At 39.0% G+C, this 26,395-nt stretch overlaps 1 protein-coding gene across 2 annotated transcripts in view; it reads right to left on the bottom strand.

Moving 5' to 3' along the window:
• Window positions 1–26,395, bottom strand: part of ANKRD6 (ankyrin repeat domain 6) — a 259,856-nt gene that overhangs the window by 46,650 nt on the left and 186,811 nt on the right. Inside the window, exons 2-3 of one of the 2 annotated variants that reach the window (XM_056818592.1) lie at window positions 12,016–12,114; window positions 8,235–8,574 (exon numbers count right to left, since the gene is read on the bottom strand). In XM_056818592.1, coding sequence (XP_056674570.1) covers window positions 8,235–8,528 — 294 coding nt within the window. In that variant the 5' untranslated portion in view covers window positions 8,529–8,574; window positions 12,016–12,114. The remainder of the gene's footprint in view (window positions 1–8,234; window positions 8,575–12,015; window positions 12,115–26,395) is intronic. The other variant, XM_001376581.4, reaches the window with a different exon arrangement.

Below are 26,395 nucleotides of genomic sequence, written 5' to 3'. Positions count from 1 at the left end.
TAATCTCTGCTTCTGGAGCTAAGGCTGGTGGACCACTTGAACCCAGGAGTTCTTCAGGCATCCTCACGAAGGCCAGCACCAACATCCTGAGCCTCTGAGAGTGGGAAGGTGGGTGATGGTGGAGAAATCAGGCTGCCTAAGAATGAATGAACCAATCCTGTCCAGAAATGGAATAGATCAAAGATTCTGTGTCAATCAGTTTTGGGATCAGACTCATGCCTAGCGGCTGAACTTCCAGTCTGAGTGAAATAGGGGGAAATGGGCAGGAGAGAAGAAGAAAGGGAAAGATGAGAGGAAAAATAGAAAAGAAAAATAAAGGATCTTGCCTCAGACATTTCCCAGCTGTGTGACCCTGGGCAAGTCACTTGACCCCTATTGCCTAGCTCTTACCACTCTTCTGCCTTGGAACCAATACACAGTATTGATTCTAAGGCAGAAGGTAAAGGTTAAAAAAAGGAAAAGAAAAATAAAAGAAAGACACCTGTAAATGTGGGAAGGTCAGTACTACAATGGGGAAAGCTTGTTCTACGTATGGACTCTAAAAGCACATCTTAATTTATGAAACATTTATTGGGGGAAATTGAATAAAGATAAAGATGATTCTTTTTTGGTGTGGTAAGATTAAGTTAAAGACAGTTCTTGGTGCCTCAAAGGCTCTTAGATCTGGAAGGGAATTTGGAGGTTGGCGCCTCCTCATGTTGCAGACAAAAAAAGTGAGGCTCATTGAGGTCCAGTGATTTGTCTCAAGTCTGCTTTATACTGTTACCCAGATGGATACATATTTAGATTAGTGAAAAATGTGAATGATTTCTCTAGGGTAGTAAGAAGACCATTGAAATGACTGGAAATCAGAGCAGCTGGTGGCTCAGGGGAAGAGAGCCAGGCCTGGAGATGGGAGGTCCTGGGTTCCAATCTGGTCTCATATACTTCCTAGCTGTGTGGCCTTGGGCAAGTTACTTAACCCTAATTTGCTCAGCCCTTTTTGTCTTTGAAGTAATATCTAGTATTGATTCTGAGGTCAAAGGCAAGGGTTTAAAAAATAAAGAAAGAGATGATCAGAAGTCAAGAGCCCTGAATACTAAGAGCATAATCTTGGGCAAATTAACCCTTTTGACCTCAGTTTTCTCCACTTTAAAATCAGGATATTAGTAATGATCTAAGATAATTTCAAAGGACTCGTAACAAAAAAGTTTATTCACCTCCAGAGGAAGAACTGATGGAGTCTGAATGCAGATTGAAAGATATTATTTTCCACTTTATTTTCTTCATGCTTGTTTGTTTTATATGAATATTCTTCCACAAAATGATCAATGTGGAATTATGTTTTATATGATCACACATGTATAGTTTAGCAGAAATTACTGTCTCAGGGAGGGAGGTAGGGAAAGAATTTGGAACTCATAATTTTGAAAAATATTAAAATTTTTAATTATATATAATTGGAAAAATAAAATATTATAAACAAATAAATTAAGAGTATCTGACTGCATGATTCCCCCCTTTAAAAAAACTCTTACCTTCTGTTTTAGAATTAATACTAAGTATCAGTTCCAAGGTAGAAGAGTGGTAAGGGCTAGGCAATTGGGATTAAGTGACTTGCCCAGGGTCACACAGGTAGGAAGTGTCTGAAGCCAAATTTGAACCCAAGAACTCCTGTCTCTAGACTTGACTCTCTAGCCACTGATCCACTTAGCTACCCTTGGACTGCATTATCTTTAATATTCTTTCCTTTACTAACATCCTATGATTATACTTTTTGAGAACTCTATACACAATCAGTCCATGGAGGAAGAGACTTATAAATTCATAGAATACAAATGCTGGAAGAGGCTTTAGAGATTTTTCTATTTATCTTTTGAGCAAACCTGAATGAATCATGATCTGCTTACCTAATGATTTTATTAGTTTGTAATTATCTGTGATGCAAGCTAAACAGTGGCTTAATCTCAGATGTTGGATTTCTTTTTCTTTCATGATATTAAGGACGCTCTCTTTTTTGAGAGGGTAAGGACTTTTAGAACCTGGCAAGAGACAGTGTTAGACAGTGGAAAGAAGACCTTTGTTTGAGGACCAGCACTGTTATTGATTAGCCATGGCATCTTGGCCAACTCACATAACCTCTCTGAGATGGTTTCTCCATCTATAAAGCAATGACAACAATAATACTTGGCTTTCCTATCTCCACAGGATTCAAAGATAAGAGAAAATACTTTGAAAGATTAGTCCTTACCATTTAATAGCAGTTGCAGTATTTCTTTCTTTCATATTCAAACAAGGCATAGTGGACAGCACCCTGGTCTTGAAGGCGGGAAGACCTAGGTTCAAATCTTGCCTATTTCACTATCAGGGTAACATGGACTAATGCAACTTAATTTCTCTGGAGATCAGTTTTCTCATTTGAGGAGAATGGAAGAAAGGAAGTCAGAAATTATTTGGTGCCTACTATGTGCCAGGCTAAGCATTTTGTGAATATCATCCCTCTATGCTTCTTCTAGCCCTACATGTATGATCTTATGAACACAATCTCTGGAACTATCATTTCCCCTAAAGTGTTTTCTTCAAAATAACTCACAAGATGGTGCAGCTGGGGCACTCCGTGGATAGAGCACCGAGCCTAGAGGTATAAGGACCTAGGCTCAAATCTGGCCTCAGACACTTCCTAGCTGTGTGATCCTGGGAAAGACACTTAACTCTGCGTGCCTCAGTTTCCTCATATGTAAAATGAACTGGAGAAGGAAATAGTAAACTATTCTAGTATCTCTGCCAAGAAAACTCAAAATGGGGTCACAAAGAATCAGACACAACTAAAACAACAGAACAACAACCAAAACAACTGTTTATCACAGCCTACCTTCCAGGAACAAAGAGGTGATAGTTCTTCTACATCCTATCCTATTTAGATCTCCTATGGAGTACTGTGTTCAGTTTTGGGCACCCTTGTTTAAAGACCCTGTTAAAATGGAAAGCTTTCAGAGGAAGGCAGCCAAGATGGTGAAGGGGATAAAGTAAATGTCATAAGAGGATCACCTGAGAAAAGTGGACATATTTAGCCTAGTGGTAGGGACATGACGGCTGTGGTCACATATCTGAAGGGTTATCATATGAGGGAGGATTAAAACTCTTCTGTGTGATTTGAATTAAGGGGATTGGGAGGAGAATTAGGAGGAATGACAGAAAATGTCAAAGAGACCCCTTTAGACTTGATGTTGGAGAAAATGTCCAAATGAGCCGAGGGGTCCAAAAAGGGAATGGCTTGCGTTGAGACATAGTGATGAGCTCTCCCTCCTTGAAGGTCAGGTCTTCAAGCAGAGCCTGGATGAACACTCTTTGAATATATTGTAGTATATGTATATGTATACCTTTCTAGCATGGAATATACAAAAGAGCCACTGAGGTCCCTTCCAACTCACTCTGAGACACTTCAAGTTCTCCTATAATTCATGAAGCTAACAAATCTTTTCCAAGGAAAATAGTTTTTTAAACTAACTCAGTATGAGAAGCTAAATTCATCTATTTGGTTCCATGATAGCATTTTCTTCTCTCTCTTCTTCTCCTCTCTCTCTCTCTCTCTCTCTCTCTCTCTCTCTCTCTCTCTCTCTCTCTCTCTCTCTCTCTCTCTCTGTCTCCCTCTCTCTCTCCCTCTCTCCCTCTCTCTCTCTGTCTCCCTCTTTCTCTCTGTCTCCCTCTCCCTCTGTCTCTCTCTCCCTCTTTCTCTCTCTCTCTCTCCCCCTCTCCCTCTCTGTCTCTTTGTCTCTCTCTGTCTCTCTCTCTCTATCTCTCCCCCTCTCCCTCTCTGTCTCTCTCTATCTCTCTGTCTCTTTCTCTTTCTCAAAAGCCCTTATCTTCTATCTCCTGTCTTAGAATTGACTCTAAGTATTGGTTCTAAGGCAGAAGAGCTGTAAGTAAGAACTAGGCAATTAGGATTAAATGATTTGCCCAAGGTCACACAACTAGGAAGTGTCTGAGGCCAGATTTGAACCCAGGACCTCACATCTCTAGCCCTGGCTCTCTATCCACTGAGCCACCTCACTGCCCTAGAGCCAGTATTTTCTGTAAATTTTCAGTGGTGTATCAGAGACACAAAAGATCAAATGACTTTCATCATGAGATGGCAGTTAAAGCAGAATCTTCAGCAACAAAGGGGAACCCGTGACTCTTGATCAGTTGGTAGAGAAGATGCATTATTTCTTAGGAGAAATGGAATGGAAGCCCTGTCTCATCCATATCATAAATCACATTATTCGGACCTAAGTCAACATTTTAAAATATAGCTGTATTATATGCAAGTCTAACCTACCCATTTTACCAACAAAATTAAACTGAGTCCCAAGGAGCCAAAGTGATTTTTTCCATAGCCACATAGGTAAAAAGCTTTAGAGGGAAGATTTGAACCTAGGTCATTCTGCTACTGAATAATGAGCTCTGTTCCAAAAAGGGTGAAGGGTCGTTGGGGACATGGCCTATAAGAGAATGATTCCAGATACACGTTATACCAATTAAAATGTGGCAAGTCCTCACTTATAAGGCTTGAATTCCTCTAAAGAAAGAGGAGAGAAGAGTGAGGAAGGCTAACAACTCCCTGCCTCCAAGATGCTTCCAAAAAGGCCAATAATTTCATACCATAAGGCCAGTGTCTTCCCAAAATGTAACAAACATGCCAAATTAGCTTTTTCTTTCTTTCTTTCTTTCTTTCTTTCTTTCTTTCTTTCTTTCTTTCTTTCTTTCTTTCTTTCTTTCTTTCTTTCTTTCTTTCTTTCTTTCTTTCTTTCTTTCTTTCTTTCTTTCTTTCTTTCTTTCTTTCTTTCTTTCTTTCTTTTCTTCCAATTCCTTCCACTTCCTTCCTTCCTTCCTTCCTTCCTTCCTTCCTTCCTTCCTTCCTTCCTTCCTTCCTTCCTTCCTTCCTTCCTTCCTTCCTTCCTTCCTTCCTTCCTTCCTTCCTTCCTCCCTCCCTTCCTTCCTCCCCCCACTTCATTCCCCCTACCCCTTCTTACCTTCCATCTTAGAATCAGTACTATGTATTGGTTCCAAGGCAGAAGAGTAGTAAGGGTGAGGCAATGGGAATTGAGTGATTTGCCCAGGGCCACAGAGCTAGGAAGTGTCTGAGGCTACAGATTAGTTTTCAGTCTTTCTTTACTATAAAGGAAGAAATTTTGATGCTGAAACACTCGTATTTTGAAGTCTGCAGCCAAGAAAATCCAAATGTTTTCCTAATCTTTCTATACTTCATTCAGTCATCATTAAAAAAAAAAAAGCCTTAAAGGGAACTTATGAGCTGTTCTGGGAATCACACAGTGCAGCTTAAGAATGTTCTCTGACTTCTTTATGACTAAAAAAACTCTCCAGAAATTCCTGAAACCTTTAAAAGAAGTGATAGGATGAATATCGTACTCTTAGCAGCATTCATCTAAACAATATTTCTTTTTTTTAAAACCCTTACCTTCTGTCTTAAAATCTAAGTATGGATTCTAAGGCAGAAGAGAGGTAAAAGCTGGGCATCTAGGGTTAGGGGACTTGCCCAGGGTCACAAAGCTTCTTATCTGAATACTATATGCAGAGCACTTAAGGTAGTATATCTTGGGTAGAAGCACTTATTAGGTATCTTCTATGTGCCAAGCATTGTGCTAAGCAGAATAATGGACACAATAAAATTCTAAGGGCATAGAATTTTCCCAATAGGGTCAAGCTGCTTTATTCTCTGCCCCCATCCTACAGGTTAAAGATGGGGAAAGCCTATTACTCTCCATTTTGGTTCCTTGGAGGATAAGATTTTCAATAATTCTTTGCATATGCCATGTGTTTCCTATTCATGAAAAACACCTGGATCAACTGCTGAAGAAATCACCAAAAGAGGCAGCTAGGTGGTTCAGTGGATAGACTACCACACATGGAGCTGGGAGGACTTGGGTTCAAATCTGATCTCAGATATTTCTTACCTGTGTGACCCTGGGCAAGTCACTTAGCCCCAATTGTCTAGCCCTTACTGCTTTTCTGATTTCAAACTGTTATGGAATGTTAACTCTAAGACAGAAGGTAGCAGTTAACAAAAAAAGGACAGAAATCACCTCAAAATGATTTTGAGTATTTTTGTCATTTAGAGTAAGGAAAATACTTGGGAGCTGGTTCTGAGGACTGAAGACAGAGCTATTTCCCCATCAGGGTTCCAAGTAGGAGCCTTGCAGGGAGACAATGATTGCTTAGAGCTAATAAGTGCTTTGGGAGACCCGAGTCTCCTATTTATTAGGAACTGGCTAGAGCACTAAGTCTGAACTCAGGAAGACCTGAGTTAAAATCCAGTCTTAGACACTTTACTTAGCTGTGTGATCTTAGGCAAATCATTTAACCTCTATTAGCCTCAGTTTCTTCATGTGTAAAATGGGGATAATAATCGTACCTACTTCCTAGGGTTGTTGTGAGGACCAAGTGAGATAATACTTGTAAAGCACTTAGCACAGAGTAGAGGCTATATAAATGTTAGTTATTAATATTAATCAATCTGTAACAAACTTTGAGTTATCTGTCCCTTATTGACGAAATATCAAAATTACAGACTTTAGAAGCTTTAGAAGGCAGTTTAAGAGACTAATCTGAATCCTCCATTTTACAGATAAGGAAACTGAGGAATGAAATGATCTGCTATGGTTTTAAAGAGAGTTAGAGGCAGAGTTCAGATTAGCACTTAGTTCTTGTAATCCCCCAGTTCAGAACTCCTTCTGAGCTGTCTCCTTATTTATTAGGGAATTCAAATCCAGGCTATTCTTGGAAAGAGACAAAATGATGGCTTTTGGGTGCCCTCTTCTAGCAACAATCAAAGTCAAACTCCACTGACTTGTCTCCGGGACTAAATACAAATTCCTCTGTCAGTTTTTAAAAAGGATAGGAGGCGGAGGGAATAGAGAGGAACTTGTGATTTTATTGATAAAAAGAACTCCCCAAAACAGGAAATTCTACCTTCTCTGCAACTTAGAATCTTCAAGATTAGAGAAGAAATGAGAACAGTTTTTATATGTTTTAAGGTTTGCAAAGTTTTGACAAATATGATCTCATTTTATCCTTACAACAGCCCTGGGAAGTAAGTATAATCCTTATTCCTTTTTTATAGATGAGGAAACTAAGATGGATAAAATTTAATGAACTTGCCCAGGGTTATACATTCAGTGTATGTCAGAGACAGGATCTACATCTTCCTTGCTCCACGGACAGCACTCTAGACACCATGCCCTAATGTCTTTCATTGGTCTTTAAAATCTTTCCCACCCTGACCCCAGCCTAGCTTTCTGGTCTTACTTATTCCATAGGATTCCCCTGAATGTCCTCAGTTCTCTAAATAGACGTCCTTGCTGTTCCTTGGACTCAATATTCCATCTCCTGACTGCCTTTGCCCATCAGAATGTGAGCTCTTTAGAACTGTGCCTGGTACACCAGAGGCACTTAATAAATAAATGCTGCCTGGATATAGGATTGATTTGCCCAGGTCATCCTCCTTGTCCCTGGAATGTACTCCCTTTCCATCTCTGCCTCTTGGAGTCCTTAGCTGCCTCCAAAAGCTTGGGTACCACCTTTCTGCCTGTGAGAATTTTTCCTGATCCCAGATGCTAGTCCATCTCTGACATTATTTTATATGATTTGTATTCACTTATATACATGTATGCTGATTCTCCAACAGAATATGAGTTCCTTCAGGGCAGGGACTAATTTGCCTTTGTCTCTGTACCCCTAGTGTCTGACCCAGTAGGTGCTTAATAAATTCTATAGATGAATGGTTTAGATATAGAAAAAAAAAACAAATACTGTACCTATATTTTGATTGATCAACTAAATGGGAAATGGGAGAATGCACTAACTAGTACCCTGAAGGACAAGAGACTTTATGCTCAGCAGTTCTGATTAAGAAGACATCAAGCTAGGTATAAGGTATCATGAAATGATGACATCCCTCCAGTCAAATCCCTTTTTATCGATATTGTCTGTATTGGGGGCTTTTAGAAATCTGAGACCTCTGGAATCAATATTTTTAGATTTAACTCCATTTGGCTTCCTGCCAAGTGGTCAGAAAACATATAGAGTGGTGAGATACAGTGGACAGAGATTTTTAAGCCAAGCCACAGAACTAACCCCAAGCCATGCGAGCAGGAAGTGTGCATCTTTCGAGAAGCTTTCATGCCAGGGGGAGCACACATGCAAGCTTGCTGCAGGGAAGCATGAGGCCAGAGAGATGTGCAAAGGAAACTGCTGACCTCCTTCTCTCTCTCTGATCTTCTAGGTTCCTTCCTAGCCTTTCTCCTCTGGGTTTTCTTATTTTTCTCTTCCTTGATGCCTTTCACCGTGGCCGCTCTGTCCTGGACTATTTCTGAGGTGTGTGCCGTATGAATGCTCATGGACCAATCGGAGACTTCGTTAGAGCTCCAATATGATTTGGCAGGATTGGCAGGAAGCAAGAGAGAATTAGCTCCTGGTGTTGCATACTCTAAAGAACTGGTTTCCACAGGTTGAAATTCATAATAATCCCACTCCAGGCCACTGGAGGTCATTCTTCCACTAATTCTTGGTCTTTAACAATACTTTAAAGTACAAAATCTGCAGAATATGAAGTTAGGGTTTTAAACTCTTCACAAAAGTTAGGAATAGATAGATAATTTCATTATCTAGTCCAAGATAGGTAGATAATTTTATTTATTAATTTCCCCAGTTTTGTTAAAAGAACAAAAAACATGGTATTTTCTTTCGCTGATACTTGCAAGTATTTAAAAAAAAAACTTGTAGGATCTAAGATCTAGAGCTAGAAGGGGCTTCAGAATTCATCTAACACCCTCTTTTTGCAGATAAGGAAACTGAGGCTCAGGAAGGTGAAGAGACTTGTCTAAAGCTATCCTAGTAGTAAGCACTAGAGGAGAGATTTGATCCCAGATCCTTTGTCTAGCACCAGGGCTCTTTCCACTGTTCTGAATGCCCTCTCCACCCAACCTTATGCCACTCAGCACATCATAATTACTCTGGAGACAGAGATACTGGAATTAGCGATTGCTCATAAAATTTAGAAATTCATCCTTTCATTATAAATGAAGGTCAGGACTTGGCCATGCCATTCATTCCCAAGTCTTAATAATAATCATACAGATTTCTGTGGATGTTTTAAATATGAAGCATTTAACAGAGGGAATATAAATATTTCTGAAGCGGAAAAGGAAAGGATAAAAAAGAAATAAATAATTCCATGTGAATGAGCAGGAAGGGAAGGCAGGGTGCTACTGTCTGAAATTAGAGAAGATTTTCCTTATGCTGATATTAACCATCTTGTGAGAACCTTTGCTGCTCTGTCCCTGTAGTCTGACCTAGAAAAACAGTTTTGGTTATTGCCGAATAATAAATGCTTTTTGATGAATTGAAATACAGCTGAACAGAGGAAGGTGTGCACTTACAACGGTTCTCCGTGTTTACTACTAGAATTCTGTCAGTATGTAAACAAAGGTGTGATCACACCACCAGAATATGAGATGCATTCTGCCTCACACACCTTTAGCAACTCAATCCAACTCTTTCTTCTTCTCCAGTCACTTATTTCAAAAACAAAAACCACTCACACTGAGGTAATCCTGTCTTTGGATGAGTATTCTAGTGATGTGTGTGTGTGTCTGTCTGTTGAAAGGCACTTTTAAAAAGAAAATTATGCTTTCGCTGAAATGCACAGGATTTCCATGAAAGAAATGGGAAAGACCAGGCATGGTGGCACACACTTATAATCTCTGCCCTGAGGGAAGATGAGCTGCTGGACCTATGAGTCTCTTAGGTGTGGGAATTCTGAGCTGTATGTAGCAAGGCTAAAGTCAATTGAATGTCTATGTTAAGTCTGGGATGAATATGTTGAGTTGCTCAGATCAGAAGGTCAGTAGATTGTCCAAGGAGGGGCAAACTGGCCCTTGTTGGGAAAACAGAACAAGTTTAAGCTTCCATATTACTCATAATTGGGATCAGGTCAGTGAGTGGCTGCTTGTTAGAATTTGAGAGGATTAGGACAGCAAGTGGTTAATTGTGGGAATTGAGTGAACCATACTGGCTCCATCCTGTGACTCTCTTCTAGAGTTATGTTAGTTCTCTTTGTATTTAATTAGGGGTCAAGGCCAAATTCTATTCTGTGAGAATATTTTATTCAACTGTGGGAATTAGGAGAAAACCTCATTGCATTGTTTGAACCTAGCCTTGCTGGACTGAGAAATTGAACCATCTGTACCTGCTGTTTAGAGATCTTTAACCAAGAATCTAGGTTATGTTGACCAGAAAGGCCACAAGATCTTAAGAGTTATGCAAGGAGTTTTCTCATAATTGTATATTTCAAGCAACTCATATGTCTTATCTGAAAACTGGACCCATACAGATGTTTTCATGTTCTTTTGATTATTTACAGACACTTGGGAGGAGTGGAATACCCCCCCCCCCCCAATTCAGAGAATTGTACTTGTTTGTTTTTCCCCTCACAACTTGGAAAGTTCCTAATCCTTCCAATTAGAAATCAGATCAACCAAATCTTGTATTGTTCCCTTTTAATTAACTGGTCTTGTTTAATTGTTTTTAACATCTAGAAATCTGTCTCCCCCTGTTTTTTTGGGGTCTAGTCTTAAGCTAAGGGTCTTAGTCCTGATTTGTTGGGCAAATGACATGTATTGCTTAAAAAATCAATAAGCTCAGAAGATCAAACTTTTGTTTCTTTAGTAATTTCATCTGTTGTTCATTACATGCTGCACTTCTAAGCCCTAATGAGATAGAGAGACATGGTCTCAAAGGAAAAAAAAGAAATGAGAAATACCATACATATAATCAGCCTCATGTTCTGTTTGTTTTTTAAATAGAAGCCACCATTGTCATATTTCTAAGATTATGTGGCATTAGGGTTTTCCAAAGTGACTCCTGGAAATGCAAGAACAGGTTGGTGAATCTCATCTTAGCACACCCCTGGGCCTTAGATCTGCTCAATTACAGGAATTTATTAAAAGTGAATCTGGAGGAGGTTACATTAAACAATGATTTCAAGAGAACTCAAAACACCTGTGGTTTCCTCACCCATATCCTTGTTTATCAGAGAATACTCCTACATAATACATAGGTTTGGAACTGACCCAGTTACCAACCTCATTGTACAAAGGATCTAGTAAATTTGGAATGAAAATAATATTTTCTAAAAGATTAAAAAAAAGAGGGACACAGTGACTTTCAAAGGTATGATTACATGATATCAGGAGAAAGTTATTGACTTTTCTCATTTAGAACTACCATTGTGCTCATGTTGAAGGCTGCCTCTCAACAAATCTGATGCCCATAAATGCAGCCACTGAATTTTATAGAATATGCCTAATGAGGATTAGCACTATTAATAAAGGTGAGAAAAAGGAAAAAGAAAAAAGTCTTTTTCCTTCATTTTTATCTCCTTTGGCTTTAATAGAGGGGTTTTAAACTTTTTGTGGGGGACATAGAATCCTTGGGCAGTTGGATGAAACCTACTGACTTCTTTTTCAAAATAATAGTTTTAAATAATTGAAGGAAATGCTTACTTTTAGGGGCTATTGCAAATCAAGGTGCAATTTTTTTTCTCACTCAAGTTCATGGACTCTCTGAATCCTGCCCACAGACCCCTGGCAGATCTAAACAGCTTAGGACTCCCTGAACTACAAATACATCAGTGTCCCAGTGAGGCTCTCCATGTATTTAAAAGTTGAACCCATAGCAAACAATATACATGAGGGCTGGTCATATTACATGGAGAATCACAGGTGATTCTCTGGATTCACTGGAGAAATTAAGCCTCATGACTCAAATTTGAACATGCTCCCAGGGATATATTTCAAAGCATCTTTTTAGGCTAATCTTCAGAATTATTTTTCCTTGCATGTGATTGACCCATATGGCCACAGAGTCAATCACAGAGGTTAGTTTAGCCTAGAGAAGTTTATCTATCTACTACCACACACTTCTCAAGGTGGATTCTGATTCCTGACATTTGAACAAACCCCCAGTCCCTTTACTTACATCATCCTGGACATCCAGGTCACAGCCTGCCTTCAACAAGATCTGGACAACAGGAAGATGGCCTTTATTGGCAGCAAGATGTAGGGGTGTCCGGCCATGCTAGAGATAAAAAAAATGCTGATTTTAAATTAATGAACAATTCAGAAATATCACCTTTCCGCTTCCCCCCTCCCTCACAAGAGAAACAATGATTGGTAGTGACTTTTATTGAGATCTATTCTTCAGTTTCATGCAGAAAGTCTCATGAATTTAGTTAGAACAAAACCATTAACCATAGTAATCAGGATTAAGATAGATAACTGAAATCCATTAAAAAAAAAGAACTTCATTTTAATCAATGATATTCACACTCTCTCCTATTTATTTCTACAAAAGTCATCTAGCTTTATTTTCCTTTATTTCCTCCCTTGTGTCAGGGTTAAATGAAGAGGGAGAATACCTAAAGAACTAGCTAACCAGAATAATCTCAATTTAATTGTTGTCTGCTTAGGCAGAAAAATAGGAAAACTCCTGAAATATTGTTATTATCATCTAAATTTTTCCCCCAAAAAAACTTGGATTCTGAGATCCCATATCCAGGACCATCCCTGGAAAAAATAATACAATTCAATGTAAATAAGCAAACGAGAAAATAGTTAGAATATAGTTCTCTCCTGCCAAATATTGGATTTCCAAAGAATTTGGATTCCCTTATCTTCCTCCCCCAATTTTTACTCACCCTGGGGAAAAGGCTCTGCACAGTGATCAACCCTGCTTTAGATAGCAACTTCCCAGCAGGTTGGAACATACCACCTGATGTAAATCAGGGAATCAATCTTGCCACATTAAGGCATGTTAGTCTGCTCGGGTGGTTTATACCCCTCTGTGCAAGAACAGTTTAACGGATGAGTTATAGACCATATAGAAAATAGAGACGCTCAATGAGTCTTATTAGATCTTTTGCAGTATAGATTTTTTCCACAGTTAAAATACTGGGAAGAACTACCAGAATCTGCCAAAGCTATTCTCAAAGCTTAGATTTATTTGCTATGCTAGCTTGTTGTGGAGAAGGTAGCAATCAAGTGGTAAGAGAAAACAAAGACTTAATTTTCACAAGTGAAATGCAATCAAAGAAGCAGGATTCTGGGGACAGAGGGAGGAAGGAGGTCAGAGCTTACTTTAAAATTAGATTTTTTAATTAAGAACATAGCTTTTCCCCAGAAAGTGGGTTATAAAAAAATCTTTAGGAAAACAGCGTCTAGCATGAAGTCAAGGAGTGACCTTCACTCCCTGGTAATTGTGCTTAGCCATATTTCAATTTAACCTGGATTTTAAAAGTTTAATGAGGATCTTCTCTAGTTGTTAAGACAGCACAAAACTTATAGGGGTTTTGTTGACAGGTTCCTTCTCATAGAATTTGGTCCTACATTGTACAGTTTTGAGATGTTTTCATTTCTACCTTTACTATAAACATCCACAGGTTCCATACTTTGAAATTTTGTGAACAACTTTCATAGGGAAGTTTATTTCTTTAAGAGATAAAGAGTGTCTATTGACCAAGCTTGTCCATCCATCTATATCTCTTAACACATACAGTGCAACAAGTTGGGCTCAGAATTAGGTAGATGAGGGAGAAGAAGCTGGGATTGCCTTTAAGAAAATGTGGGGCTCCTTCAATGACACCAACTTATCTTCAAAACAAAGGCCCATCTTATTAAATGTCAATATTCTATTAACATGGTGGCTCAGTGGATAGAGAGCCAGGGCTAGAGATGGGAGGTCCTGGGGTCAAATCTGGCCTCAGACACTTCCTAGCTGTGAAAGCCTGGTCAAGTCACTTAATTCCTTTGCCTAGTCTTTACTTACCACTCTTCTGCCTTAGAACCAAAACAAAGTATTAATTCTGAGATAGAAAGTAAGGGTTTAAAAATATTTGTATATAAAGTATATACCTATATTTAAAAACTCTTACTTTCTATCTCAGAATTAATATACATATATATTTTAAACCCTTACTTTCTTAGAATTAATATATATATTTCAAATCCTTACTGTCTATATTAGAATTAATATGTATACAGATATATTTTTTAACTCTTATTTTCTCTTAGAATTATATATATATTTAAACCTTTACTTTCTATCTTAGAATTAGAATATGTATATTATATAATTAAATATTATAACATAAATACTATATATAAATACAAATACAATGAATATTATAGTATATTTTATATATACATATATTCTACTAACTATATGGCTGCAAGTCACAGAACCTATAGACTACAAAGAATTAGGGATGAATATCACTCAAGAGAGATACCTAGTGCCTAAGAGCTGGCTAAAACACAAAACAAATAAAGAACTATGAAGAATCAGAGTATAGAAATGAGGGTCACAGATCTTGGGCTGAATGGGACCTTAGAGGTTATCTAATCCAATGTCTCCCATTTTATAGATGTGGAAACTGAGACCCTGAGAAATAAAGTGACTTGTTTAAAGTGTCATTGAAGAAATGAATCATCGAGAAAGATGGAAGACTGATCACATGGCCAGAGCAAAAGGAAAACCAATGGATAATCTGCAGTTTATCTTGGCATTTTTTTAAGATTAGGAGAAATTGAGAAAAGCCCCTGGCAAATTGGGTGGCCCTCTCAAGTTAAACTTATGGGACGGCAGAGAGAAGAGTCATCCAGGGCAGGCAGGCAGGGACAGGCTGAGATTTGCATTTTTGGAAGGGATAACTACATGGCTGAGATCACAGATTTCATTTCAGAACAACCAAAATATATATGGGGGGAGGGGAGGGGAGGGGAGAGACAGAGAGAGAGAGAGAACGAGAGAGAACAAGAGAGACAGAGAGAGAAACTTGCCCATAGGTTAATCATTCCCACTGGAAGCACTTTAGAGGAGTGGCATCAAACTCAAATTGAAATGAGGGGGTTGTCACTAAACCATGCATAAGGATCCTTGCAGGTCAAATATTGACTTAGAAAACCATATTATGTTTAAGCATTTATTTATTCAATAATTTATTTTGTTAAATATTCCCCAACTATATTTTAATCTAGTCTGGGTCATTCTTGGGAGTGTTATGATCTGCATGTGGCCTATGGGTTGTGTGTATGACATCTGTGTTTTAGAGACGTTTTTTGGTATTCTAGGATTTTCTAGTACAGAATTAATTGCTTATACACGTACAGGCACATACATCATTGGGTTGCAGGAAGCAGGCAGAAGTGAGAGAGTCACTGGTCTATTCAGCACTTACTACAGTGCCTGGCACAAAGCAGACACTTAATAAATGTTGATTGATTGATTGATTGAATGGAAACTGGAAGTATTGGTGAAGGCCTGAGGGGACAGTTGGAAGCTGTGCTCGGGCCAATTTCTCATTTGGATTTCTTTTACAGTTTCCCAGAACTAGCAAGTGAAAAAAAAAGTAAAAAATAAAAATAAAAACTTAAAAAAAAGTATGACATATTATGAAGGACAAGAAAAAAAATTAGTAAAGATAATCAAGTTTACTTTGTGCCCCCACACCTGTCACCCAAGAAGATTAGTTCTACTCTTGTTTAAGCTAGACTCTGGTGAGTGAGGTTGACCCATTCCCACTCTTTTGCTACCTTCGGGGAGTCAGACCCTTTTTGGGTTGGTTACAGTCTACTCTCAGAAAAGTCATAGATTTTTGTATGATCTAGCCCACTTTGAATTTTGAAATTCAAGACTGGCTTTGGACTGGACCAGTCTCTCTTAATCTTTATTATGTCATGAACCCCTTTGGTGGTCTGATGAAGCCCATAGACTTTTTTGATATTAATCTTTTTAAACATATAAAACAAAATAAATAGGATTCCAAAGGAAACCAAACCCCTGTGATTCTGATGTTGTATGGACAAGAATGGTCAGGATCCCCTACAGAACCTTTTCTGGGCTATCCACAGACCAGAACCTCAATCCAGACTTACATTCCTGGGCCAAGACCAAGCAAATCTTCTTAATAGTATCATCTACAACCTGACAGATAATAAATGCTACCCAAATCCCACAATCCAGAAACTTCACTTAGACAGATTCAGAGGGCCTGCCACAGTTTGGCACACTAATCAAAGATGAACAATCCAAAGCCAGGAGGTAGAAAAATTGGTAGGCTCAACTCTAAGAAGAAATGGCCATGAAGGACAGGCCAGGGCTGAGAAACAGCAGCAGGAGCATGAAATGTCTCTAGAAAAAAAGTAAAGAGAGGAAGGAAGGAAGGAAGGAAGGAAGGAAGGAAGGAAGGAAGGAAGGAAGGAAGGAAGGAAGGAAGGAAGGAAGGAAGGAAGGAAGGAAGGAAGGAAGGAAGGGAGAGAGGAGGGAAGGGAAGGAAGGAAGGAAAGGAGAGAGGAAGGAAAGAAAGAAAGAAGGAAGGGAGAGAGTAAGGGAGGGAGGAAGGAAGGAAGGAAGGAAGAAAGAAAGGAAGGAAGGGAGAGAGTAAGGGAGGGAGGAAGGAAGGAAGGAAGGGACAGAGGAAGGAATGAAGGAAAGAGGGGAGAGAGGAAGGAAGGAAGGAAGGAAGGGACAGAGGAAGTAAGGAAGGAAAGGAGAGAGGAGGGAAGGAAGTAAGGAAAGAAGGGAGAGAGGAAGGAATGAAGGGAGAAGGGAAGGAAGGAAATAAGGAAGGAAGGGAGAGGGGAAGGGAGGAAGGAAGGAAGGGAGAGAGAAAGAAGGAAGGGAGAGAGGAGGGAAGGGAGGAAAGGAGAGAGGAGGGAAGGAAGTAAGGAAAGAAGGGAGAGAGGGAGGAAAGAAGGAAGGGAAAGAGGGAGGGAGGAAGGAAGGAAAGAAGGAAGGGAGAGAGTAAGGGAGGGAGAGAGGAAGGAAGGATTAAACGCATAAACAACTCTGGGGCTATATACCCTTCTGTAATACATAGATATGTTCCAGCAAGTTGAACCCCCATATCCTGACTCCAAGCATAACTTCTCTTTGGGAACGACAATAACAAAATAAAGCCTCAGGATCAGAGGACCTCATGTCCGAGCAGGCTATGGATAAATCACAACAGGGTCTCTAAAGGAAGAACAGAATAGCATGAAGGCAAAACATTTAGACAAGCACTTTCTCACTCTGGATCTCTCTCTCCACACACCCTCCCCATTTCTCTTTGTCTATGTCGGTCTGTCTCTTATTTATGCACACACACACACACACACACACACACACACACACACTCACACTCACACTCATATGCACACAGAATCCCTCTTAAACCTCTGAGCTTAGCTGGAAAAGCCAAACTCCCAGTCTTTTCAAAGGGCAAATGTAGCTTTGTAGCTGCAAAGGGAACATTCCACAGGCAGAATTCCATGCTAAGATAACAATCTTCCACCAATGAAGAAAACACTGAAACCTTGCCAAAGGTAACATGGGCCTAAAATAAACTCCAAAAGGAAGCAGGGTGTTTATTTTCATAGTGGGTGAGATGCATGTGTAAACTCTCTCATCACCTGCATGTTCTCCAGGAGGCAGAACTGGGAATTTATATCAGACAGACCTCATGTGAGCACCACTTAACACAACAGGGGAGCAGGGATGGAGTAGGGAAGATTATCTAAAAATGGCAGCTGCACCAGAAAGTTCACTCTTCCCTTTTAATAGATCTCATTGTGCCTGGATGTCACAGAACATGCTGGTGCATAAAGACCCCCAGAACACCAGCTGCACGGAATGAAATCCTTGCTTTCATGGTGCTTCTTCCCTACTTCCATAACTTGGACCCTGTATACCATGGGGCGGGGTTTGTCAGGTTCTGCTAACACCTGCTCTGGATAAGAGAGGTTGGATATTCCCTCAGGTAGCTGCTGCAAAGTCTGAAAAGAAAGAGATTGGGAGGGGGGGTGGAATCATGCTAAAGATACTAAAATAATCCACACACTTGCTCTGTTCAAAAAACATGTTTCACTCTTCAAAAGCCATTTATTGAGCACCTATTATGTGCAAAGCCTGGGTTAGATCCTGGAGATATCCAGATCCTACTCTTTTTCCTTTTCTTTTTTAAAAAATCTGTACCTTCCATCTTAGAATTATAAAGAAATATATGAAATAAAAGTATATTATATAATAATTAATATTGGTGCCAAGGCAGAAGAGCAGTAAGGGCTAGTCAATGGGAGTTAAGTGACTCTTAGCAAATCTGAGACTAGATTGGAACCAAGGACCTCCTGTCTCTAAATCTCTCTCTCAATTCACTGAGCCACCTACATGTGCCTCTACTCTTTTAAAAAAATTATTTAATTGATCAATTAAGAAAACTTTTCCATGGTTACATGGATCATGTTCTTTCTCTCCCCTCCTCCCACCCTCCTCCCATAGCTGGCACTCAATTCCACTGGGTTTTACTTGTGTCATTGATCAAGACCTATTTCCATATTGTTGATATCTGCACTAGAGTGATCATTTAGAGTTCTACATCCCCAATCATATCGCCATCGACCCATGTGATCAAGCAGTTGTTTTTCTTCTGTGTTTCTGCTCCCACAGTTCTTCCTCTGGATGTGGATAGCGTTCTTTCTAATCTTTCTCTGGATTGTCCTGGATCATTGCATTGCTGCTAGTAGAGAAGTTCATTACATTCAATTGTGCCACAGTGTTATCTCTCTCTGTGTACAATGTTCTCCTGGTTCTACTCCTTTCACTCTGCATCACTTCCTGGAGGTTGTTTCAGTCTCCATGGAATTCCTCCACTTTATTATTCCTTTGAGTACAATAGTATTCCATCACCAACAGATACCACAATTTGTTCAGCCATTCCCCAATTGAAGGGCATCCCCTCATTTTCCAGTTTTTTGTCACCACAAAGAGTGCAGCTATGAATATTCTTGTACAAGTCTTTTTCCTTATTATCTCTTTGGGGTACAAGCCCAGCAGTGCTATGGCTGGATCAAAGGGCAGACAGTCTTTTATTGCCCTTTGGGCATAGTTCCAAATTGCCCTCCAGAATGGTTGGATCAATTCACAACTCCACCAGCAATGCATTAATGTCCTGACTTTGCCACACCCCCTCCAACATTGATTACTTTCGTTTGCTGTCATATTAGCCAATCTGCTAGATGTGAGGTGATGCCTCAGAGTTGTATTGATTTGTATTTCTCTGATTATAAGAGATTTAGAACATTTTTCATGTGCTTATTAATAGTTTTGATTTCTTTATCTGAAAATTGCCTATTTGTGTTCCTTGCCCATTTATTGATTGGGGAATGGCTTGATTTTTTTGTATAATTTATTTAGCTCCTTATGTACCTGCCTCTACTCTTGAAGGATTAACAATTTGATTCTAGGGGTAGGATATAGACAGAAATAATTTATTATAACAAATAATAATACTATATTAAATATAGAAAATATGTATGTTATATATGACAAATATATATCAAATAAATTTAATATGACAAAAATGTGCTATCTTTGGAGTAAGCAGTACCTATTATTATTAAGCAGTACCTATTATTATTAAGAAGAATGTCACACAGCAATGAGGACTTACTTGAAGTGAGATGAATTGAATTTGTTGTAGACCTGGTCAGTTAGTTTCATGATTTCCTTCTACAGTATTCAGCTGCTCAGGGGTAAGTGCAGAGGAGGTGAATGGTGGAAAGAGAATAACTGACGTGGCTAACCACTGAGTAAAGAAGTAAATGCTATATAGCTATATAGTCTATAGTCTATAGTTGAAAGACTGAGGAAATGAAGAGTAACATTCTTTAACTTTTGAATAAGGAGAGGAAGGAGGAAAAGAAAGAGAAATAAAAGGAGGAAGAAAGGAAGGGGGAGATAAGAAAGGAAGGGGGAGAGGGAGAGGAAGAAGAGGAAGAGGAGTTGATAGGCTCAGAAACTTCAGAAGGAGGAAGTAGGATGGAAAAAGAGGAAGGGTAGGAGGAATAAAAAGGATGAGGCAAATGAGATTTAAATCACAACGGGAAGCATTAGGTTAGCTGCAAGAAGAATTTCCTATCTGATGATTTCTTTCATCCTAACTTAAAGACTGTTAAAAAGAAGAGATTAGGGATGTGCATCCTTTTAGCCACTTAGTGGTTTTTAAGATTTAGACAGGAGAGAAAATTCTAAGAGAGAAGGAAAATTGACGTAAAGGGATGGATCAAGGAAAGGGTATCTGAAGAATGGGAAATGAAAAACAAGAAGGGGCATACTTATTGCAGGAGTAGATTTGAAGGAAGCCAGTGAAGCTGGGAGTCAGAGAGGAGGAAGGAGAGGATTCCAGGCAGAGGGGACAGCCAGTGAAAATACATGGAACTGGGAGACAGAGTGTCGTATGTGAAGAACAACAATTCCCCCCATCAATTCTTCATATGCTATTTGGTGGCTCTTGTGTCATAGGTCATCGCTTTGATGGTCCTCTTTTTGGGGAGACAGAAGACTCTGGGGCATTGTATCATAGATAGACACAGAGAGGGGAAAATGGCATCATGCTGCAGAGAATCATGACTTCTTGGCTTGGAAGGAAAAAAGGCAAAATCTGCTTCAACTTTTGCCTTCTCTCTCTGTTCCGTTCTCTGTCTCTGTTACTCTATCTCTGTCTCTCATCCTTATAGGTAGTGTCTGTATGTAGCAGGTATTGACCTTGAAATTGACAAGAGGACTGAAAATGACCCTTTGCTAAGAAGAAATGATCTTGAGCAAAGCTGACCTGAGGCATTTCCTAGCTGTGTGACCCTGGCCAAGTCACTTAACTCTGTTTGCCTAGCCTTTGCCTTTCGGTCTTAGAGTTGTTACTAAGACAGAAATAAGGGTTAAATATTTTTTTTAAAGAAATGATCTTGGGGAAAAACTGAACTCAGACCCTTCCTAGTGCTGTGACCCTGGGCAAGTCACAACCCTATTTGCCTAGCTAAATTTTTTTTTTTAAAGAAATGATCTTGGGCAAAGCTGAGCTCTTTCTGCTGACTGACTGTGTAACATCTTTTAACTGAGGTAATGTGGAGGCAAGTCTTACAAAAGAGAGCGGTCCTTTCCCCAAGGAGCTGCTCAGGCAGAGGACAGAGGTTCTCTCTTTCAGCCAAATGGCTTGGTAGTCCTTTCCCTCTTCTAATCTGAAGTACAAGAAATCAGAGGAAAAGACAAAGGAGAGAAAAGAGGAAGCCCAGGCTAGGCATGCTGGTGGTTGGGAACAAGAGTCCAGGAACTTGTCTCAGACATAAAATATGAACGTGCCCACTCCTTAATTATATCAAACCCAGAGTGACTGATTTGATGCAATACCAATGTGTCAAAGAGAAGTGAGGAAGTGTTTAGTGTAAAGAGAACAGAATTTGCAGTAAAAAGTCCTAGGATCAAATTCCTGACTATGTGCCTTGGGTAATTCACTTCATGGCTTTGAGGTCCAGTTTTTTGATGTGTGAAATGGGGTTGGAATGAGATGTCTCTAAGCTTCTTTCCAGTTATAGAAAAGATATTCCCAAGGATAGTAACCTAAAAATCCATCCTTGTAAATCAGCAGGCAAAAGGGCTAACAAAATATGTCTGGGTCTCAAGAGTGAATTGCTTGCCTAATAAAGTTCTTAAGCCCAGCCATAACGGCTAATGAGAGAGAAGGTAGCCAAATGGTCATTTTCTTATTAAACCTCCCTCTCAGCTGAGAACTTTACCTCGTGTTTTGCAGTGGCTTCCTATTGCCTCCTAGATCAGATATAAAATTCTGTTTTGCATTCAAATTCATCATACCTCCTTCCTCTTTGCCTTTCCTGTCTTCTTATATCTTACTCTTCCCCGAATACCTTGCAATCTACTGGCCTTCTTATTATTTCTCACATAAGACACTCTGTCTCCCAGTTCCATGCTTTTTCACAGGCTGCCCCCCCCCCCTTCCCCTGCCTGGAATCCTCTCCTTCCTCCTCTCTGACTCCTGACTTCCTTCAAATCTCAGATAGAATTCTAACTTCTTCTAGATTTCTTTCCCCTTAAGTGTTAGTGCATTCCCTCTGATTCTGTACAAATTTGTTTTCATGTTGTCTCCATTAGACTATGAACTCCTAGAAAGCAGGAGCTGTCTCTTGCCTTTCCTGGGATGCCTGATCTTACTCTACTTACTTACACTTACTCTAATATTCGCATCTATATCCACAGTTGTATAACAAGCCCTTGGAAGTAGTTTGTTGTCTGACTTATCTTCCTATTTCTCTCACACCACCCAGAGAAACGGTCCAGAGGGTAAAGCTGAGGAGGCAAGAGATATACTCCTCTATGACATGCATTTTGTAAAGCACAGCCAGCTGTGCTGACATCTGGCTAGACCCTATTCCACTCCACTCCTGGCTTCCCAACAGAGTCCCTCTTATGGTTTCTGTGTTTACATGCTCCCCCAGAATGTGGATTAGGCAAATAACTCTTCTGGAGCTTTTCAAAATGCAGATTACTAACCTGGGAGCCCATAATAACTCCAATGCATTTTGTTCAGTGATGGCATATTTAGGGAGTTTTTAAAATGCTGATTACTGACAATGTCATGAGAGATTGTAATGGTTCCTTTGGAGTGGTTACGACCTACTAAATAAATATGATTTTAGCGGGGCTTACTGGCACATTAATCTGGGTTATTAAACAGTCAGCTGAGCAGTTAGAGGTTTTTATTCAAAGTCAAGATAAACTAATCACATAGAGCCTTGCAACATGGTGGATCGCTGACAGAATGCCCAGGTGCCAGAACAGCTTATCATGCCACTACACCTGTGCAGAAACCACATTAATTCAGGGCACTCTACTGTCCACTAGAACTAGGAGTAAGGAACATGGGAGAGACAGCCCACAAATACAATATTACTAGATACTTTCATGTAGCCCTTTATAGTTGATAACATACTTTCCTCACGATAACCCTACAAAGGTAGACAGTGTGCAAGTATTATCATTTGAAGAAACTGTAACTCAAAAGAGATTTGTTGACTTGCCCACAATTAGTCAGCTAGTTAAGTGAGGAGTTGTGCCTTGAATTTGTATCTTCTGACAAATGTAGTATCTTTTCCACTACACCCCTGTTGGCAAACCTATGGCACACATGCCAGAGGAGGCTGCTCCTCTCCTCTTCTTCACTGTGCCTAAGGGCATTTTTCCCATGATCCACCCCTCTGCCCAGCAGCCCAATGGGAGCGATTCCTTTCTCCCCTGTCTGGGGTAAGGAGTGGCTCACAGGTGGCGTGAGGATTGCAGTTTGGGAACGCGGTCTCTAAAAGGTTTGCCATCAATGCGCTATACCATATAACCTCTAAAACCTATTCTGGTACCAAATATATGCTATGCCCTTGAGTGACTTTGAATCTTCTTAAAACTTGATCTTATAAATGATATTAGGGAATAGTGACCTGCATGGTGTCTTTTGGGATGGAATATTAGCTTTTTAACCAATAGCTTTGCTTTGGTGAATCTGTTATCATTTGGGTATCCCTCCCTCCAGTTGTACAATTCACAACTCATCCTCAGCTATTTATCCTGTTACTCTTATAATGTTCTCTTATGATTTATCCAGATGTAAACATGCTAGGGATCTTCCTATAGATCTCTTGACATTACCTATTTATTTAGTATTCAGTTTTGTTTTATTTTATTCTTTGAATTAAAAATTTTTATTTAATTAATTTAGAATATTTTTCCATGGTTACATGATTTATGTTCTTTCCCTCCCCTCCCCTGTAGCCAAAGCACAATTCCACTGGGTTTTACTTGTGTCATTGATCAAGACCTATTTCCATATTATTGATAACTGCACTAGGGTGGACATTATTTATTTAACATCTGTGATGAAGTACTACTAGCATGGACCCCCATATTTGTTCTCTGATTTGGCTTAGTCACTCTAGCTTACCCTCAATTGGTCAGGTATATGTTCCTAGAGAAGAACCACTGCTACACAGGTATACTCAAATTTCTTTAGGATTTTAGAGGCAACCCTATTGTGGGGAAATATGCTCTTCTTATTTTTCACTATAGCACCCACCAGTGTGCTTCCATTTATACATAGCCACTCACAATGCTAACATATTGGACCTTTTATAAAAAAACAAACAAACAAAAAAAAAACCTCTTACCTTCTGTCTTAGATCTTAGAATTAGTTCTTAAAGAGCTATAAGGGCTAAACAATTGAGATTAAATGACTTGCCCTGAGTTACAAAGTTATGAAGTGTCTGAGGCCAGATTTGAACCCAAATATTTCCAATTCCCAGCCTGGCTCTCTATACACTGAGCCACCTAGATGCCTCAACACATTAGATCTAAAACATAACAATTTGCTTAACAATAAGGTGAAAGCAAGAGTAACATTTTAAGTGCTCCTCTTCTGAAAATGCAGGAATAATAAAAAGAACAGATTACATAGGAAGGTTGGTTCATACTCTCAGTGTCTGTGTTAGGCAGAAAATAGGTACACAAAAACCTGACAAGGAGGCACATAGGTTGGGGAGAAAAAAAAACAACAACATATGCTTAAGGTGACTCATCCAGACCTAGAAGGTCTTGATATCATGGGTCCGTTCAGGAACAAATACATCTTCTATCCAGACCTGCTTCTCTATTTAAATTCCTCCTCTTCTGGTCCTCACAGTTGTCCAGCTGCACACATCTTCTTTTGAATTGAGCAGTTACAGGTTCTATTTATTAACTTATAATCACCCTTCAAAGGACACTGAGAAGGTGTTATACTAACAGTTCTCTTTAAGTCAGAAAACTACAAAGCTCATCAGGCTGGCTCCCTTTGGACAAGACAAACAAGCCTAACCAGTTCTCTACTGACCGGTCAATTGAAAAACATTTGTTAGGCACCTACAATATGCTATGTACTATGCCAGTGCTAAAGACCCGAAGAAAGGTAAAAATTTTCAAATTAGACTACTACTATATCCCCTGTAAGAAGTGATAAGGTGAAGGATGTACGGTAATGCTGCTTTCATGGAAGAACAGCAAGTGGTTAAAAGGATCAGGAAAACATTTTGGTTTAATAAAAACTACTACAAATCTATGTGAAAATTTTTCTGGTAAGTTTTGAGTGCTGTTTGCCAAAAAGGGTAGAAAATGAAGTGTGGCATAAACAAAAAGGTCAAAATCACCTTGTAAAGGATGTAAGGGGCTATCCCTTTTATATGTGAATATTTTAAAATAAATTACAGTGGCTTCTATTACCTCTAGAATCAAATATTAACTCTTTTGCTGGATATTTAACACCCATCATAATCTGGTTGTCTCTCCTCCCTATCATTCCAGTTTTGTCATAAACTAATTCCTACCATAAACACTGGTTTACTTCTTGTCTTCATACTTTTGCACTGGTTGTCCACCATAATTAGAATGATCTCTTTCCTCACACCTCCACCTTTAAGATCCCCTGTCTCCCTTTATTCTATTTGAATACCAACTTCTGCAGGTGGCCAGTATAAGTCTTTCCAGGTGCTAAGGTATTTTTCAGGTACTCTGTCTGTATTGTATGTACTCTATTTATGAATAGTTTGTTTTCTCTATTAGAATGCAAGCTACTTAAGCTCAGGAAATACTTTTGCTTTTTTATTTGTATCCCTAGAATGTAGCATCATTCCTGGAGCATATTAACAGCTTAATGCTTATTAACATTGCTCATTAAAAATTATTTTATTCCTATTCTTTTTGATAATTTTTATCATGAATAAATGTTTCATTTTTTTGAAGAGTTTTCTTATTTTACTAATATAATTGTATGGGGAATTTGTCTTTAATTTTTTGATAACAAAATATGTATTTTAGTATGTTGATGGTTCTTCACTATTGAACCAGACCCTCGTATCCAGTATAACATCCACTTAGTAATCAATCAACAAACATATATTAAGTGTCCAATTATTTTTAACTTATTGCTTTATTCTGATAGTGTTTGATAGCATATACTCATTACTGCAATTTACATATAATTTTCTTTTTGAGAGTTCTTTGCCAGTTTTTACAATATATCTTATTTGTCTCATAAAAATTACTAGGTAAAATTTCCCATTTTCTCATTGTTTATGAACCATTAATGCATGCTATGCAGAGATTACTTATTATTGGAATACTTAAAAGAATGAACCTAGTATGGTAATTCTTTGATGACTTGTTTCTTCTATTTAGGTTATTATTCTCTTGTTTTGTCTGTATGGATAGTTTATATTTCTGTAGCTAATAATTTATTTCCTTTAAATTCTCTATTTTGTTAGACTATAGCTCCTAGTAATTGAACTAGACATACTTTTATTGGTATAGGGAAGCCTTGGTGAGAAAATATCTTCTATCAATGTAGATTTGCTCCTGCTCTTATAGTATAAGAAAAATGCCTGCAGTAGTGAAACATTATGTATTTTGCCACTAGTCAAACAACCAGTATATATAAAGGGTGGGGCTTGAATTAGG

The sequence above is a fragment of the Monodelphis domestica genome, chromosome 2, assembly GCF_027887165.1.
Source record: "Monodelphis domestica isolate mMonDom1 chromosome 2, mMonDom1.pri, whole genome shotgun sequence".
In the NCBI taxonomy this organism is placed as follows: domain Eukaryota; kingdom Metazoa; phylum Chordata; class Mammalia; order Didelphimorphia; family Didelphidae; genus Monodelphis; species Monodelphis domestica.
Note: the sequence above shows the minus strand (reverse complement) of the source record. Positions and strands in the feature narration are given on the sequence as shown.